This window comes from Loxodonta africana, chromosome 9 (genome assembly GCF_030014295.1).
Source record: "Loxodonta africana isolate mLoxAfr1 chromosome 9, mLoxAfr1.hap2, whole genome shotgun sequence".
NCBI classification, from domain to species: domain Eukaryota; kingdom Metazoa; phylum Chordata; class Mammalia; order Proboscidea; family Elephantidae; genus Loxodonta; species Loxodonta africana.
In genome coordinates, this window is record NC_087350.1 from 16092310 (window position 1) to 16112145 (window position 19836).

The window sequence follows — 19836 nt, forward strand, 5'->3', positions numbered from 1 at the left end:
TTAAACACTGCACCACCAGGGCACCTTCATTAGTCATTAGGGAAGTACAAATCAAAACAATGAGATACCACTTCACACCTACCAGAATGGCAACAATTAATTAAAAAAATAATAACAACAAATGTTGGTAAAGATGTAGAGAATTTGGAACCCTCTTCCAAAGCTGGTGGGAATGTAAAATGGTGTGGCATCTGTCAAAAATGGTTTGGGGGGGGACATCCATCCGCAAAAAAATGAAACAAGACCCATACCTCACACCATCCACAAAAACTAACTCAAAATGGATCAAAGACCTAAATATAAAATCTCAAACGATAAAGATCATGGAAGAAAAAATAGGGACAACACTAGGAGCACTAATACACGGCATAAACAGTATACAAAACATTACTAACAATGCACAAATACCAGAAAAGAAACTAGATAACTGGGAGCTCCTAAAAACCTATGCTCATCCAAAGACTTAACCAAGAGAGTAAAAACATTACCTACAAACTGGGGAGAATTTTTTAGCTATGACATTTCCAGTCAGCATCTGATGTCTAAAATCTACATGATACTGCAAAAACTCAACAACAAAATGACAAATAACCCAATTAAAAAATGGGCAAAGGACATGAACAGACACTTCACCAAAGAAGACATTCAGGTGGGTAACAAACACATGAGGAAATGTTCATGATCATTAGCCATTAGAGAAATGCAAATCAAAACAATGAGATACCATCTCACTCCAACAATGGTGATTAACACAAAATAATAAATGTTGGAGATGTTGTGGAGAGACTAGAACACTTACACACTGATGGTGGGAATGTAAAATGGTACAACCACTTTGGAAATCAATTTGGTGCTTCCTTAAAAAGCTAGAAATAGAACTACCATACCATCCAGCAATCCCACTCCTTGGAATATATCCTAGAGAAATAAGAGCCTTTACATGAACAGATATATGCACACCCATGTTCACTGCAGCACTGTTTACAATAGCAAAAGGATGGAAGCAACCAAGGTGTCCATCAACGGATGAATGGATAAACTATGGTATATTCACATAATGCAATATTACGTATCAATAAAGAACACTGGTGGTGTAGTGGTTAAGTGCTACTGCTGCTAACCAAAGGGTTAGCAGTTCAAATCCATCAGGCGCTCCTTGGAAACTCTGTGGGCCAGTTCTACTCTGTCATATAGGGTTGCTATGAGTCGGAATTGACTCGACAGTACTGGGTTTGGTTTTTGGTTTTTGGATAAAGAACAAAGATGAATCCGTGAAACATTTCATAACATGGAGGAATCTGGAAGGCATTATACTGAGTGAAATTAGTCAGTTGCAAAAGGACAAATATTGTATGAGACCACTATTATAAGAACTCAAGAAATAGTTCAAACACAGAAGAAAATATTCTTTGATGGTTACGAGCATGGGGAGGGAGGGAGGGAGAGGGGTATTCACTAATTAGTTAGTAGCCAAGAACTATTTTAGGTGAAGGGAAAGACAACACACAGTACAGGAGAGATCAGCACAACTGGACTAACCAAAAGCAAAGAAGTTTCCTGAATAAACTGCTTCGAAGGCCAGTGTAGTGGGGTGGAGTTTGGGGACCATGGCTTCAGGGGACATCTAGGTCAACTGGCATAATAAAACCTATTAAGAAAACATTCTGTGTCCCACTTTCGTAAGTGGTGTTTGGGGTCTTAAACACTAGCAAGTGGCCATCGAAGATGCATCAATTGGTCTCAACCCACCTGAAGCAAAGGAGAAGGAAGAACACCAAAGACACAAGGTAATTACGAGCCTAAGAGACAGAAAGGGCCACATAAACCAGAGACTACATCAGTCTGAGACCAGAGGAACTAGACGGTGCCCAGCTACAACTGAAAACTGCCCTGACAAGGAACACAACAGAGAATCCCTGATGGAGCAGGAGAGCAGTGGGATGCAGACCTCAAATTCTCCTAAAAAGACCAGAGTTAATGGTCTGACTGAGACTGGAGGGACCCCAGAGGTCATGGTCCCCAGACCTTCTGTTGGCCCAAGACTGGAACCATTTCCAAAGCCAACTCTTCAGACAGGGATTGGACCGGACTATGGGATAGAAAATGATACTGGTGAGGAGTGAGCTTCTTGGCTTAAGCGGACACATGAGACTATGTGGGCAGCTTCTGTCTGGAGGGCAGATGAGAAGGCAGAGGGGGACAGAAGCTGGCTGAATGGACGGGGAATACAGGGTGGAGAGGAGTGTGCTGTCTCACTAGGCGGAAAGCAACCAGGAGTACGTATCAAGGTGTATACAAATTTTTGTATGAGAGACTGACTTGATTTGTGAACTTTCACTTAAAGTACAATAAAAATAAAATAAATGGTTTGGGGGTTCCTCAAAAAGTTAAACACAGAATTGCCATAAAAATCCCAATAACAAACCTATTGCTGACAAGTCAATTCCAACGCACAGCCACGCTTTAGGACAGAGTAGAACTGTCCCATAGGGTTTCCAAAGAGTGGCTGGTGGATTCGAACTGCCAACCGTTCGGTTAGCAGCCGAGCTCTTAACCGCTGTGCCACCAGGGCTCCAGAATTATATGACCTAGTAATTCCACTCCTACATACATACTCAAAAAAACAGAAAACAGGGGTTCAAATAAATACTTGTACACCAGTGTTCACAGCATAATTCACAATAATCAAAAGGTGGAAACAAACTAAGTATCCATCACAGATGAGTGGATAAACAGACTGGTATATACTCACAATGGTGTATTTTTCAACCATAAAGAAAAAAATAACATTGTAATACATGCTATAACATGGATAACCTCGAAAACATTATGCTAAGTGAAATAAGTCAGACACAAATGGACAAATATTATATGATTTTATTGATATGAAGTATCTAGATAGGTAAATTCATACAGACAGAAAGTAAATTACTGGTTCCCAGGGCTGGTGGTAGGGTGGAATGGGAAGTTACTGCATAATGGGTATAGAGCTTTTGTTTGGGATGATGAAAAAGTTTTGGAATAGATAGTGGTGGTGGTCGCATAACACTGCGAATGTAACTAATGCCACCGAAATAAAAAACAGTAAAAACAAAAATATAAAGATCATTCTTAGCTTAGAGACCATCCAAAACACACAGGTCAGATGTGTCTCAGACCACAGACACTGCTCTGAATTTAACTGATTGCTAAAAAAAAAAAAAAAAAAAAAAGGGCTAATAATAAATTAATAATTAAACGATACAGAAGGAAGGCTTTTTCTGGTATTTAAAGTTCCTTTATAGGGTCACTATAAATTGGAATCAACTCCACGGCAACGGGTTTGGTTTTGCTGGTTTTATATCATAAATCCAATCTTTAGTCTCACAAAAATTGAATGGTGATCCTACATCAACAAAATGCTTCTCGTGAATTCATCACAACCTGCAGCAAAATCTAGCCCTTCAGGAATGAGAACTAATATTGAGGCCATCCTTACTATAATAATTTCTTCTCTTCAGAGACACTCCAGCCTTCTTTGCAAAAATTGTTTAACTTCACTCATGTTATAGACAAATGACCTTCAATTTCTTCTTAGGTAAGCCATGGAGTAAATTTCTTCTACATTTGTTTTGTAGGAAGCACTTCTTGCTGTAACTATAGGACAAGCTGAATAATCTGTGGTTAAGCTATAGAACTACCACCCATCTTTCAGTCCGTCATACTGTGGTAGCTTGCATCTTGTTGTGATGCTAGAAGCTATGCTATTGATATTTCAAATACCAGCAGGCTCACACTGGTGGACAGGTTTCAATAGAGCTTCCAGACAGAGTAGAAAGAAAGGCCTGGAAATTTACTTCCAAAAATTAGCCAATGAAAACCTATGCATCACAACAGAGCATTGTCTGACTTCCTCGGGACATGTCATTAGAAGGGATCAACTGCTAGATAAAGACAGCATGTTTGGTGAAGTACAGGGCCAACGAAGGCAAGGGAGATGCTTGGTGAGATGGATTGGCACAGTACTGCAATGATGGGCTCCAAAATGCCGGCAATCATAAGGATGACACAGGACCCGGCAACGATTCATTCTGTACATAGGGTCACCATAAGTCAGAGTCGACTTGACCGGAACTATCTATCTAAGCTAAAGCAAAAGCCACTTGACTGCCTAAAATAGACTAAGCTGGATTCTAGAATGTACTTTCAATGTCTGGGTTTTAATAAACAAATTATCATTTCTTTCTGGGCACTGCCTGCATTGCAGCTGGCCACTATCCTGTCCACAGTCTGAAACGCTATTGTATGCGTCAGATGATTCAACAACTCATCCTACAAAACAAAAGAAGGAATTAATCCTAGTCCAACTACAAACGATATTCTCAGGACATCCTCCTGATCATGACAAGCAAAAGCACCCTAGTGATGAAAATACAAACATCATGGTTTAATATCTCATGGACTGATTACGTCCACCCTTGGCCAAAACGGTATGCTGAGCAAAGAAAAGCAGCCCTTGACATCTTAACCTGGCCTGAAGCTAACAGTTCCGCCACAGTGTTGTTAGGTGCTGGCCTCATTTTCATGAGCAGGCCATGGCGTCATCCTGGGGAACATAAACAATCTCACAGAGCACCACAAGACAAGGTCACTCTAACCATGATTACGTGACACAAAAAACTCAGGACCACTGCATAATCTTTTCTAAGCTCAGGCAAAAACAAGGCCACAGTGCAAAATGCAAAAATTACAATACCAATAACCCCCTCTCTAAGGTAATCTGAGTGGCTACTGCTTCTTTACTAATTACAGCTTCAGCCATGCTTCATTCCTCTCACCTTCTAGATAAGGTATTGGGGTCCAAGCCACCCACACATCCCTGGTCAACAGAGACGACGCACACGTGCAGAGGAAACCCAAATGCAGCTGGTACAAAGTTAAAGCAAAGGTTGACTTGAAAGTGGCTTACGGTCTGAATGCGCTACCCAGGCCACCAGATCCACCAACGGTGTTTCAGCACAACCTCTGCCCAACTTTGGCTATATGCTAAGTTATGCAGACACGGGCAACTCAACAGGCAAAAAAAAAAAGAAAAAAACTGAGCAGAGACATCATTAGACACACATGGTGAGGGAAAAAGACCTCACACATTTAATCCGGGGAACTTACTATGCAAACAAACACCTGAACAAAGCCAAGAACAATTCTCAAAATGAAAAATAAGAATTGGCATGCTATGTCGCTGGGCCCCTTCCAGGCCTGCTGCTATCTTCAGTGATATAGCCCTTGATCCGTGTTATAGTTCTTTTAGGAGCTTCCTTGCTTCCTTTCTCTGTTTCTTCTGCTTCTGTCTGCTTCCTGTCTTCCTGCTTCTTTCTGTCTGGAAAATCTCTGTGGGATTGGCTGCACATATATACAACTTCTCATCAATTTCAAGGCATGGCCCCTCCCAGGGAGGGGCAACAAACTTCATTTGCATAGTAGGCTGTAGTCATATATTTGCATACTCCATAGTCACATCGTTTGCATAGTATATTGACCAATCCCTGCAAGGGCCAAGGGCAGGCTACAGCGCAGGACAAGATGAAAAGTACCAAACTGTTTACAGATTACCCAGGAAGTGTAACAAACCCTCTGGGTTGAAAACTAGGGCAAAGGTATCTAACTCCTCAGGGCTTAGGGGAAAAACCTCTCAAGTTGTTTTTCCAAAGAACCAAGGTAAAACGTCACATAGAGGAACTCATTTCACCAGACATACATAGAAAGTGCAACTTATATTTAGAAAAAAAATACTTCACAGAAAAAATACTTCAAAGTAGGTTACAAATATATTCAAAGAAGAAAGAAAACCATGATGAAATAATTTAAAGTACAAAGAAAATGACTTAGTGAATAAAGAATCTCAAGAAACAGAAATTATTTAAAAGAACCAAATTAAAATCTGGAGTTGAAAAGTACAATACCTGCGTAAGAATGGCATGGTACCAACTGTAAACGGTGGAGGCAGGGGCATCTGACCTCTTCGTTTAACTTCACAATGGAGGGAGGAAGCTCATTATCAACATCAGCCCCAAACTGATTCCTATGAAGTAGAGGTCAGACATACCTCCTTCTCTCTAAACTTTTTACCAATTCTGACACCAACACCAGCCGTTCCTCCCACGGCACTCTCTACTTCTCTGCTGGGTTGGAAAATTCGTTACAATGGCCACACAAAACTTATAGACAATACTCATAGTTATGGGGTTTATTAGGGAAATTACAGAATACAGTTTTTCAATCAGGACAGCTTCTTCTCAGCCATGCTCGCAGGCAGTCCTCTCTCTGGCCCTGAGCCCCTTAACCCCCGCCTGCTCAGGCAAGTGTTACAAAGCACTTTAGCTCCAGCAATAAGTACCTGGAGGTACTCCACTCCACCAGTAAGCCTTGGCCCAAAGGTGCTCAGCTCTCTCACTCTGTGAGCCAGGAAGCCCACTGCACTGTCTCCCACTGGTCTCCTCGTTCTGCTACCTCTGCTGCTGCCATGTCTCTGTAGCTTCTTCCCACCATCTCCAACGTTACAGCCCTCTCGCTGTGTCTCCTGGTCTGGGAGGTTTTTGACACAGGGGTCCCAGGTCCTAATGGCATGCTCCACTCCTGTCTCTTCTGCCTGGTGGTAATTAGGTCCGCTTCTGCTCTGAGATTGGCTCTCTTTTAAGCCTAGCGGGATGGTAAAACTGACCAATTCCCTCATTAGGGTTCCATTCCCTTTATTTGCATGGCCCCACCCACACAGGGGTCGATGCACCTTATCTGCATTCTTAACAGGCTGTCCAATCCCCTTGGTGGGACACAAACACTGTATTTGCATGTCCCATCCAATCATTACATGGGAATCACAAAGACTATGGCTAGAAGGGCCATATTAATAATTCACTGTACCACAACCTGAAATAAAAATTTCCATACAGTGGTTCAACAGCAGATGTAAGAAGGCAGAAGAAAGAGTCAGTGAACTTAAAGATGACAGATCAAGAGAAATTATCCAATCTGAAAAATAGAAAAAGAGAATTTGGTTGTACATAAGCAGCCTCAGTAGCTTTTTTTTTTTTTGGCCATTGTTGTAAATATATTTGTCACACAACTTTTGCCAATTCAACTTTTTACAGGTGTACAACTTTTTGACAGCATTTACCATAAGCAACTGTGTATCCTTATCCTTAATCAATGCGATTGGAGCTGTGCTCTTAAGGAGCTGTACCAGCTGACAGTAACATGAACAGGAAGACACATCCGCCACGAGAAGAGGTGGAACCTGGCCCAGATACGTGAGGTAGCAGCCAGGAGAAGCCAGGGAACATTTCTGCTCTGAGTGCTGCACCAGCAGGAGGTTTCTACTCCAAGGGCTGTCCTGGCCAAGAGCTGTCTTGACTGCAGAAGGGAGGGACATGCCCTCTGTTTTGGGGATCTTTCCAGATTTTACCTCTGTACCTTTTACTGATGCTGCCTGTTATCTCTAGTTATATCTTGCCTGGTTATATCCTGTTACTATCCTAATAAACCACATAACCTGAGTATAGTCTATGAGCTCTGTGAAATGTGACAGCAAATTATCAAACCCAGTAAAGAAAAAGAGTACCATGGGAGGAAAAGCTAGAGTCAGAAATGATGTAGAAAATGGAAAGCTGAGATATACTTGACCTCTACCTCATAGGAATCAGCTTTATGCTGATTCTGATTTGCAAAATTATCCTTTCAGTTCCCCTTAGTTGAACTGCCCAATTCCTTCTGAGGGTCACTCATTAAGGTTATGGCAGTGGAAAAGTCAGGAACCAGTTCCAAAGTTTCTGACACCCAGTTGTACTGCTGAATTAACTTCCTCTTACCTGTTAGTGCATCACAAAGCCTGGGCAATAAAACTCAGTGACTGGAACCAGAAATTCTCCTTCTGGAAAAAGGCCCAGACACTGAAACATTGATCTTGGCCATAGACCAAGAGATTTAGGAGTAGAGAGCATTGTAGATGTGCAGCCAGCAGCTTTTATCTTACTAAGGGAATGACCTGTAAGATGCTGTTGCTGTCCTTACTCACCTCTGTTATTTGACTGCTAAGTTACTTGATAACTGTGACTGTATCTTCTTTAATATCTGCCTCAAACAGCTTTTAAGAGTACTGTGCACACTGTGATGTTCAAAAGACATCTGGCTAAGCAAGTTTATCACAACAATACTTACAAATAGTTACCTTACAGAATTTTAATTCAACATTATGACAACCAAATTCCTAAGCAAAATAATGTAAACTTCAATAACATTTCTAGGTTAAAATCAATGCTTACTTTTTTCTGTCATCACAGTGCTTGTCAAGTCCTCTGTTTTCTTGGAGTACTTTCTTATGCTGATGCCCGTAAGTGTACTTAGAAGTGAAAGTTCTGATTCTAAATGTCCAAGCTGTCTCCTCAGATCTTTTGAAGACTCCAATCGTTCAGATTCTGATTGGTATATATTTTTAAATGATTTTCTAGAAAGCAAATATCAGAAATAATCACTCAAATGAGGAAACCACTAAGTGTTTTACCTGATATACCCTATTTTCTTTGAACCATTCTCATTTCGTCCCTCTTACTCTCTTCCCATTAAAACTTCATAAGGATTTCCTCAAAACCAGTGTGGCTACTAACACAGTAAACTTTAATTTCAGCATAATACAAATGTACCCAAATAATTCTAACATATTTCTACACGGTAGAGACACCTTTAAAATAAATCATAACCAGAGTAGTTCGCAAAATTAAAATGTCAGTTCGAATCCAGGAATTTCCAACCTAAATGTCTGATATCACAAGATATCTCAAATTATTTTAAAAGATGTTTTGAAATTAAAAATAAAACTCAATTAAGTAACTTTAATTTCTAATATGAATAAATATCATAAAGCACTTGATAGCAAGAAGTTTTCTCATGAAATCTAAAAATATAAAAAAAAAAAGAGGGCAAAAATTCCATAGGAATTAAAAATTAAACACTATAGCCAGATATTCTTCATGGAAAACATGTATTTCTATTTTCCTTTTAAAGAAGAGTAAAATTGAGGGGCAAACCCAAGATGGCAGACTAGTCAGACACACTAAGCCACCCCACTGCAACAAAGACCCAAAACACCAAGTAAAACAGATACGGATGTCAATCCTGGAACCCTGAACCTTAAATGAGGGGATGAAGTATTAGGTTAGAAGTCACTGAGGAGAAGAAGAAACTAACAGAAAATGGGTAAGGAACAGAGATATGGGATGGAGGTTCCCAGCCAAATGGCATGACTCAGTGTGGCCATCTTGGAATAAAACCAACAACCCCACACCCAGAAGGTAACTCTACAGAATTCCCAAGAAGAGACAGAGGTACAGAACGGACACACAGACATATTTTTTTTAAATATATGTTTTGTCTATAAAAACAAAACATATTTTTTTAAAAAAAGGATGAAGAACACCAAAGACACAAGGTAATTATGAGCCTAAGAGACAGAAAGGGCCACATAAATCAGAGACTACATCAGTCTGAGGCTAGAAGAACTAGATGGTGACCAGCTACAACCTGACAGGGAACACAGCACACAATCCCTGATGGAGCAAGAGAACAGTGAGATACAGACCTCAAATTCTCATAGAAAGGCCAGACTTAATGATCTGACTGAGACTAGAAGGACCCCAGAGGACAAGGTCTCCAGACCTTCTGTTAGCCCAAGACAGGAACCATTTCCAAACCCAACGCTTCAGACAGGGATTGGACTGGACTATAAGATAGAAAATGATACAGGTGAGGAGTGAGTTTCTTGGATCAAGGAGACACATGAGACTATGCGGGCTCCTGTCTGGAAGGGAGAAGAGAAGGCGGGGAGGGGCAGGTGGGAGAGAAACTGGCTGAATGGACACGGAGAATACAGGGTGGAGATAAGCACTGTGCTGTCTCATTAGGGCGAGAGCAACTAGGAGTACACAGCAAGGTGTATATATATTTTTGTATGAGAGGCTGACTTGATTTGTAAACTTTCTTTTAAAGAACAATAAAAATTAAAAAAGAAAAATGAAAAAGAAAAGATGGCTCCAGTAAGCGACCAGAATATAGTACCAGTTGACCTTCTGGCAGAAGAAAAGGCACTGGAACGACCTGATAGGGAACTCAAAAGTCTAATATTCAGGCCTCCCCAAGACATTAGGAAAGAGATCAAGGAAAACGCAGACAAAATCATGGAAAATACTGACAAATCCAACCAAAACATAGCCAAAATCAAGGAAAACATGTGCAAAGCAAGAGAAGAATTCAACAAAATAATATAAGAACAAAATGTCAAAATAAAAAAACAACTAGAAATCATACAAAAATTACAATTAGAAATCCAAAAAATAAATTAAATTTCAGAAATGGACAGCACAATATAACACAGACAACATCCCTGATCACAAAGCCATAAAGGTAAAAAATAACAAGAGGAAGGAAAAAGAATAAAAGACATGGAAACTGAATTACACCTTGCTTAAAAACCACTGGGTAGTAGAAGAAATCAAAGAGAATAAAAAAATTTCTAGAATGAAAACACATCATACCAAAACCTTTGGGACGCAGCAAAGGCCATACTCAGAAGTCAATTTACAGTAATAGGTGCACACATCAAAAAAGAAGAAAAGAACAAAATCAAAACATTAGCCTTACAACTCAAACAAATAGAAAGAGAACCGCAAAAGAAGCCCAAAACCACCGGAAGAAAGGAGATAATAAAGATCAGAGCAGAAATAAATTAGAGAACAGAAAAACAATAAAAGAATCAACGGGCCCAAAAGTTGATTATTTGAAAGAACCATTGGCCAAATCGACAAAAGAAGAACAGGAGAGGAAGTAAATAACCCAAATAAGAAACGAAATGGGGGACATTACAACAGATCCAACTGAAATAAAAATGATCATAACAGAGTACTATGAAAAACTGTACTCCAACAAATATGAAAACCTAGAGGAAATGGACAAATTTCTACAAACACACTACCTACCTAAAGTAACACAAACTGAGGTAGAAAATCTGAAAAGACCAATACAAGAGAAGAAATTAAAAGGTAAAAAAAAAAAACTCCCAAGAAAAAAATTCCTGGACCAGATGGAGAATTCTACCAACCATTCAGAGAAGAGCTTACACCAGTACTATGCAAATTATTTCAGAACATAGAAAAGGAAGGAATACTTCCAAATGCATTCTACGAAGCCAGCATAACCCTGATAACAAAACGAGGCAAAGACACCACAAAAAAAGAAAATTACAGACCAACATCCCCCATGAATATAGATGCAAAAATTCTCAACAAAATTCTAGGCAATAGATTGAGCATCATATAAAAATAAGTAAATACACCATGACCAAGTGGGATTCATACCAGGTACGCAAGGATGGTTCAACATTAGAAAATCAATCAATGCAATCTACCACATAAGTAAAATAAAAGAAGTACGTAATCATCTCAATTAAAGCAGAAAATGCATTCAGTAAAGTCCAATTCCCATTTCTGATAAAAACTCTCAATATAATAGGACTAGAAGGGAAATTTCTCAATATAATGAAGGGCATCTATACAAAACCGACAGCCAACATCATTCTCAACAGAGAGGCTGAAAACATTCCCCCTGAGAACAAGAACAAGACAAGGACGCCCTTTATCCTACTCCTATTTAACACTGTGTGGAATGCCTAGCTAGAGGAATAAGACAAGAAAAAGAAATACAGGGCATCGAAATTGGTAAGGAAGACGTAATACTGTCCCTATTTGTGGATGATATGATACTATACATAAAGAACCCTAAAGACTCTACAAGAAAACTACTGGAACTAATAGAAACAGTCAACAAAGTAGCAAGATATGTGATAAACATACGAAAATCCATTGGATTCCTATACACCAACAAAGAGAACTAAGAAAAGGAAATCAGGAAAGCAAGATCATTTATGACAGCCCCCCCAAAAAATAAAAGACTTAGGAATAAATCTAACTAGGTCATAAAAGACCTATACAAAGAAAACTACAAAACACTACTGTAAGAAACCAAGAGACCTACATAAATGGAGAAACATACCATGCTCATGGATAGGTACACTCAACATTGTGAAAATGTCAATTCTACCCAAAGCAATCTACAAATACAATGCAATTGCCATCCAAATTCCAACTGAATACTTTAACGAGATAGAAAAACTAATCGTTAACTTTATATGGAAAGGAAAGAGGCCCCACATAAGTAAAGCATTATTGAAGAAGAACAAAGTAGGATGCCTTGCACTAACTGACCTCAGAACCTACTATACAGCTACAATAGTCAAAACAGCCTGGTACTGGTGCAACAACAGACACATTGACCAATGGAACAGAATCAAGAATTCAGATGTAAATCCATCTACCTATGGACAGCTGGTCTTCAACAAAGGACCAAAGGCTACTGAATGGGGGAAGAGCAGTCTATTCAACAAATGGTCCTGGCAAAACTGGATGTCCATCTGTAAAAAAAATGAAACAGCAGCCATATCTCACACTGTACACAAAAACTAATTCAAAATGGAGCAAAGACCTAAATATTAAAAACAAAAACTAAAGAGGTCACAGAAGAAAAAATAGGGTCAACGCTAGGGGCCCGAATATACAGCAGAAACAGGATATAAACCATAATCAGCAATACACAAACACGAGAAGATAAGCTAGATAGATGGGATCTTCTAAAAATGAAACGCTTATGACACACTAGTTAAGCTAGTTAACCAAAAGGGCAGCAGTTCAAATCCACTGGCCACTTCTTGGAAACCCTATGGGGCAGTTTCACTCTATCATATAGGGTCGCTATAAGTCAGAATCGATTTGACGGCAATTTTTTTTTTTTTAATGCTCATCAAAAGAATAAAAAGAGAACTTACAAACTGGGGGGAAAAATTTGGCTATGACATAACCGACAAGGTCTAATCTCTAAAATATATAGGAAAATCCAACACCTCTACAATAAAAAGACAACCCAATTAAAAAATGGGCAAAGGATAAGAACAGACACTTCATCAAAGAAGACATTCAGGCGGCTAACAGACACATGAAGAGATGCTGGGGATCACTAGCCATTAGACAAATGCATATCAAAACTACAATGAGATACCATCTCACCCCGACATTACTGACACAAATCAAAAAAACAGGAAGTAACAGATTTTGGAGAGGTTGTGGGGAAATTGGAACTCTTGTGCACTGCTGGTGAGAATGCCAAATGGTAAAACAATTTTGGAAAACGATATGGTGCTTCCTTAAAAAGCTAAAAATATCTACCAAACCCACTCCTAGGAACATATCCTAGAGAAATAAGAGCAGTCACACAAATAGACATATGCACAGCCATGTTTATTGCTCCATTATTCACAACAGCAAGAAGATGGAAACAACAAAGTGTCCGTCAAAAGATGAATGGATAAACTATGGTACATACATACAATGGAATACTACACAACAATAAAGAACAATGATGAATCTACGAAATATCTCACAACATGGATGAATCTGGAGGGCATTATGCTGAGTGTAATAAGTCAATCACAAAAGGAGAAATACTGTATGAGACCACTATTATAAAAACTCATGAAAAGTTTTACACACAGAACTAAACAATCTTTGATGGTTACAAGGGAGGAGAGAGAAAGGGAAGGAAAAACACTACCTAGATAGTAGGTAAGTGGTAACTTCAGTGAAGAGTAAGACTGTACACAATACTGGAGAGGCCAGCACAACTTAACGAGGGCGAAGTCATAATAGCTTCACAGACACATCCAAATGCCCTGAGGGACTGAATTACTGGGCTGAAGGCTCGGGAGACATCTAGCTCAATTGGCGTAACATAGTCTATAAAGAAAATGCCGTACATCCAAACGTGGTGAGTAGAGTTTGGGGTCTTGAAAACCTGCAAGCGGCCATCTAAGGTACATCTACTGGTCCCATCTTGGCTAGGGCAAAGCGGAATGAAGAAAACCAAAGACACAAAGAACAGATTAGTCCAAAGGACTAATGGACCACAACTGCCACAGCCTCCACCATACTGAGCCCAGAATGCCTAGATCATGCCCATTTACCACCCCCGACTGCTCTGGCAGGGATCACAATAGAGGGCCCTGAACAGAGCAGCAGAAAACACACAACAAAATTCAAGTTCACCAAAAAAAAGACCAGGCTTGCTGGTCTGACGGAGACTGGAGAAACCTCAAGAATATGGCCCCCAGACACCCTTTTACATCAGTACTGAAGTCACTCCTGAGGTTCCCCCTCCAGCCAAAGACAGACAGGTTACAGGGCCAACAGTAACACACATGAGAAACATGCTTTGCAGTTCAATCACGTACACGAGACTAATGGGCACACCAACCCACAAGCAAAGGCAGGAGGCCAGGAAGGGACAGGAAAGAGGGGAGAATGTTGACACATTGCGAGGTTGGCACACAATGTCACAAAACAATTTGTGCACTGACTGTTTAATAAGAAATTGATTTGCTCCATAAACTTTTACCTAAAGCACAATTAAAATTAAGAAAAGGAGTAAAATTTTAGCTAATAATCTCATTGAATGGTATTTTACTCTCTGGCATCCTTTATTTCCCCCTTAAACTCTAAGCTACATTCTACACTGTTGACCTCTCCAGCTATCTTAAAACATTCCTTCTTTGGTTTCTGCGGCATATCCTGTTTCTCCTTTTACAGCTTGAGTCCTCCACTGTCTCTGCTTTTTGCCTCTTAGACAAAAACCCTATACTCTGGCTGCTGCTTAGGAAAGCATTTTCTCATTCCAGAGGCATGCATGAGGCAATAGCTCCTCCATGCTGTTAACTCTTAAAATACACCTCTAACCACATATTTCTTCTACTGCAAGGTTATTGTTGTTGTTAGCTGTCAAGTTGGCTTCCAAACCATAGTGACCCTATGCACAATGGAATAAAATGCTGCCCAATTCCACACCATTCCCATGATCAGTTGCAGATAAGACAGCTGTGATTCATGGGGTTTTCACTGGCTGATTTTCTGAGTAGATCAGAAGCCTCTCTTCCTATTCTTAGTCTGAAAGCTCTGCTAAAACCTGTTCAGCATCATAGCAACATGCAAACCACCACGGGAGAGACAGGTGCGTTGGCTGGGAATCAAACCTGGGTCTCCCACATGAAGGCAAGAATTCTACCAGTCAACCACCAATGTCTAAAACTCATTGCCATCTAGTCGATTCCTACTCATAGCAACCCCTATAGGACAAAGTAGAACTGCCTGACAGGGTTTCCAAGGGTGTAATCTTGACAAAAGCACACTCCCACATCTTTCTCCCATGGAGCAACTGGTGGGTTTGAACCACCAATCTTTCAATTAGCAGTTGACAGCTTAACCACTGCACCAGCAGGTTTCCTTGCTAATGTCTAGATCTCGCCGAATATGTTTTCCTCTAAAATCAGCTTTTCCCGTTACTGAAAAAGAAAAACAAAGTGGGAGGCCTCATACTACCTGACTCTAAAACATATTATAATGCCACAGTAGTCAAAACAGCCTGGTACTGGTACGACAACAGATTCATAGACCAATGGAACAGAATTGAGAATCCAAACATATACCCATCCACATATGAACAGGTGATATCTGACAAAGGCCTAGAGTCTGTCAAATGGGGAAAAGGCACTCTCTTTAACAAATGGTACTGGCATAACCGGATATACATCTGCAAAAAAATGAAACAAGACCCATACCTCACACCATCCACAAAAACTAACTCAAAATGGATCAAAGACCTAAATATAAAATCTCAAACGATAAAGATCATGCAAGAAAAAATAGGGACACCACTAGGAGCACTAACACATGGCATAAACAGTATACAAAACATTACTAACAATGCACAAACACCAGAAAAGAAACAAGATAACTGGCAGCTCCTAAAAATCAAACTTATACTCACCCAAAGACTCCACCAAGTGAATAAAAAGATTACCTACAAACTGGGAAAAAATTTTTAGCTACGACAATTCCAGTCAGCGTCTGATCTCTAAAATTTACATGATACTGTAAAAACTCAACTACAAAAAGACAAATAACCCAATTAAAAAATGGGCAAAGGACATGAACAGGTGTTTCACCAAAGAAGACATTCAGGCAGCTAACAGGTGTGTGAGGAAATGCTCATGATCATTAGCCATTAGAGAAATGCAAATCGAAACTACAATGAGATACCATCTCACTCCAACAAGGATGGCATTAATCCAAAAAACACAAAATAATAAATGTTAGAGAGGTTGTAGAGAGACTGCGACACTTATACACCGCTGGTGGGAATGTAAAATGGTACAACCACTTTGGAAATCAATTTGGAACTTCCTTAAAAAGCTGGAAATAAAACTACCATACAATCCTGCAATCCCACTCCTTGGAATATATGCTAGAGAAATAAGAGCCTTCACACAAACAGATATATGCACATCCGTGCTCATTGCAGCACTGTTTACAACAGCAAAAAGATGGAAGCAACCAAGGTGCCCATCAACGGACGAATGGATAAATTATCACATATTCTCACAATGGAATACTACTACGCATCAATAAAGAACAAAGATGAATCCGTAAAACATCTCATAACATGGAGGAATCTGGAAGGCATTATGTTGAGTGAAATTAGTCAGTTACAAAAGGACAAATATTGTATGAGACCACTATTATAAGAGCTCAAGAAATAGTTTAAACACAGAAGAAAATATTCTTTGACAGTTACAGGGTGGGGAGGGAGGGAGGGGGTATTCACTAATTAAGATAGTAGACAAGAACTAATTTAGGTGAAGGGAAAGACAACACACAATACAGGAGAGATCAGCACAACTGGACTAAACCAAAAGCAAAGAAGTTTCCTGAATACAACCGAACACTTCGAAGGCCAGAGTAGCAGGGGCGTGGGTCTGGGGACCATGGTTTCAGGGGACATCTAGATCAATTGGCATAACATATTAAGAAACATTCTGCATCCTAAATTGGTGGGTGGTGCCTGGGGTCTTAAACACTAGCAAGCAGCCATCTAAAATGCATCACCTGGTCTCAACCCACCTGGAGCAAAGGAGAATGAAGAACACCAAAGACACAATTATGAGCCCAAGATACAGAAAGGGCCACATAAACCAGAGCTACATTAGTCTGAGACCAGAAGAACTAGATGGTGCCCGGCTACAACCAATAACTGCCCTGACAGGGAATACAACAGACGATCCCTGATAGAGCAGGAGAACAGTGGGATACATACCTCAAATTCTCCTAAAAAGACCAGACTTAATGGTCTGACTGAGACTAGAAGGACCCCGAAGGTCATGGTCCCTGGACTTCTGTTAGCCCAAGACTGGAACCATTCCCAAAGCTAACTCTTCACACAAGGATTAGACTGGACTATAAGACAGAAAATGATATTGTTGAGGAGTGAGTTTCTTGGCTCAAGTAGACACATGAGACTCTGTGGGCAGCTCCTGTCCGGAGGTCAGATGAGAAGGCAGACAGGAGCTGGCTGAATGCACACAGGGAAACAGGGCGGAGAGGAGGAGTGTGCTGTCTCATTAGAGGGAAAACAACTAGGAGTACAGAGCAAGGTGTATATATAAGTTTTTGTATGAGAGACTGACTTGATTTGTAAACTTTCACTTGAAGTACAATAAAAAAAATAAAGAAAAATCAGCCTTTCTTCCAAATTTTCCTGTTTTTTTTTTATTAATGATAAAACCCTTCCCTTTATCTCTTAGGCTCCATACATGGGAGTTATCCTTGGCTCTTTTACTCCCCTTATATCTAGACCAATTGTCATCCTTTCTGCTCCCTCTCATAGCTATCCCTCCTTTTCTATTCTTAATTCCACTACACCATCCCATGTGCTTACGACCTTATACTATGTCTATAGGGAATAAACTAACTCAATATTCTTCACAGTGCAAATCCAAGACTTCTGTAAAAACGTTTTTGTTTTAATGAATTTAAACTATTAGCATAAGTATATTCTGTATTACCTGGTACACCACCTTCTTTTGCATTTGTCATCATTGAATGCCATAAAAAATAATTAAATATAGAAAGCTAATGAGAAAAAAAAATAGGCAATATTTATATTTAATGATGCGGTCTTGCTAAGGGAACACCAAATGATGTAATAGCAAGCTATACGAATGAAGATTTCAAGGTACTTCAGTACAGCAAAGTGATAAGAGAACTAAGTCATCACATTAAAGGCTATCCCTAGTAGCGATAGGATCCCTGGTGGCACACGGTTAAGCACTCAGCTGCTAACTGAAAGGTCGGTGATTCGAATCCAACCAGCAGTACACCTCAAGAGAAAGACCTGGTGAACTGCTTCCATAAAAAAACGAGAAAACCCTATGGGGCAGTTCCACTCTGTCACACAGGGCCACTATGAGTCGAAAATTAACTCAAAGGCACCTAACAACATACAGAACTCAAAAAAGAACCTGTATATTCTCATTTTTAGCAGCCATTTACTTTCAACAAAATATCTTTGGTCCGTTTCAAGTAATGACGTTAGTTTGAATTGTTTTGGTTAGTTTAAATTTTATTGGTTTTATAGTTTTATTATTTGCAAATTTGTTTTAATAGCATAAAAATATTTTTTGTCAAAATTAGAGGCTAACAAGAATTTTTTTTTCCTTTAAAACAATTCTATACATGACTAAAGTTTAAAAGTCTACTAAGAAGAGTTATTATGAGCCAAGCTCTATTCTAAATATACATTAGCTCAATTAGTCCTCGCAATTATAGAAAACTTGGGTACTATTTTACCACGGAGGAAAGTGGACCACAGAAAGCAGAGTAACAGAGCTAGTTAACAGCCATGATTTGAAACCAGGCAATTTGGCTATGGACTGCGGACACATGGATATAGCTGAACGCTAGCTCCAATTTTCCTATCCATCCAGCCATTTTAAATCACTTAAAAAATAGCTTCACCATAGTAAAAAGAAACTTCACATAAGGTCTGAACACTCGGACTGACATTGAAAGTCTTCCACAATTTGGACCCTTTCTACTTTCCCAACTTGATCATTGAAGAGTCTCAGATCATATTTAATCTACTATTCTACCCTGGACTAATTACGACACTTTACAGCCAGAAAAAAAAAAAACTTTTCCCCCACGGTATGATACAGTGATTCTCACACTTTAAAGTGTACAAACAAATCATCTGGGGGACTTGTCAAAATGCAGGTCAAAAGTGGGGCTCAAATAATTCTATATTTCTAACAAACTACCAGATGATGCTGATAGCTTCCAATTCGTGGAGCACATTTAGAGCAGCAAGGGTATCAAATACATTTACTCTTTCACTTGTACGGTACATATTCATGCCCTGTTCACTTGTTTCCATCTCCTTTGTACCAGTCACAGAGTACTTCCAGGACTCATCTCGTATGCATGCAAACATTTCCTTTATACATCCTCTTCCTTTCCACTTTCTACTAACTCTTGTCCAGTTAAATCAGGAAAATCTCATTATCTACACCTATGTGACCATAATACCTCGCAACATGTTTTCTCCTGTTCAAAACGGACGATGGAGAGCTTGACATAACTAATGCCGTGATACCCTAAGTAACCTGTAAGTTTTTTCTTGGCACTTTGTACACTCTCACCTTCAATGTTCTTTTTTTATTACACCAGCTGCACTCTTTCCAAAGAGGTGCAGGGCCTTCTCCGCCCTTGCGGCCTTGGTCTCCCTCCTTTTCTTTTTTCTCTTGGGAGATGGCCTTCAGCCTGCAAGATGGCAGCTACGAATGCTGCCTGGGGATTTTGGTCTGCAACTTTGTTT

General features: G+C 39.7%; 1 protein-coding gene across 2 annotated transcripts in view; it reads right to left on the bottom strand.

Moving 5' to 3' along the window:
• CENPP (centromere protein P) overlaps positions 1-19836 on the bottom strand; it is a 383426-nt gene that overhangs the window by 358989 nt on the left and 4601 nt on the right. For both annotated transcript variants that reach the window (XM_064291078.1, XM_064291079.1), the window contains exon 2: positions 8298-8479. In XM_064291078.1, the coding sequence (XP_064147148.1) occupies positions 8298-8479 (182 nt within the window). The remainder of the gene's footprint in view (positions 1-8297; positions 8480-19836) is intronic.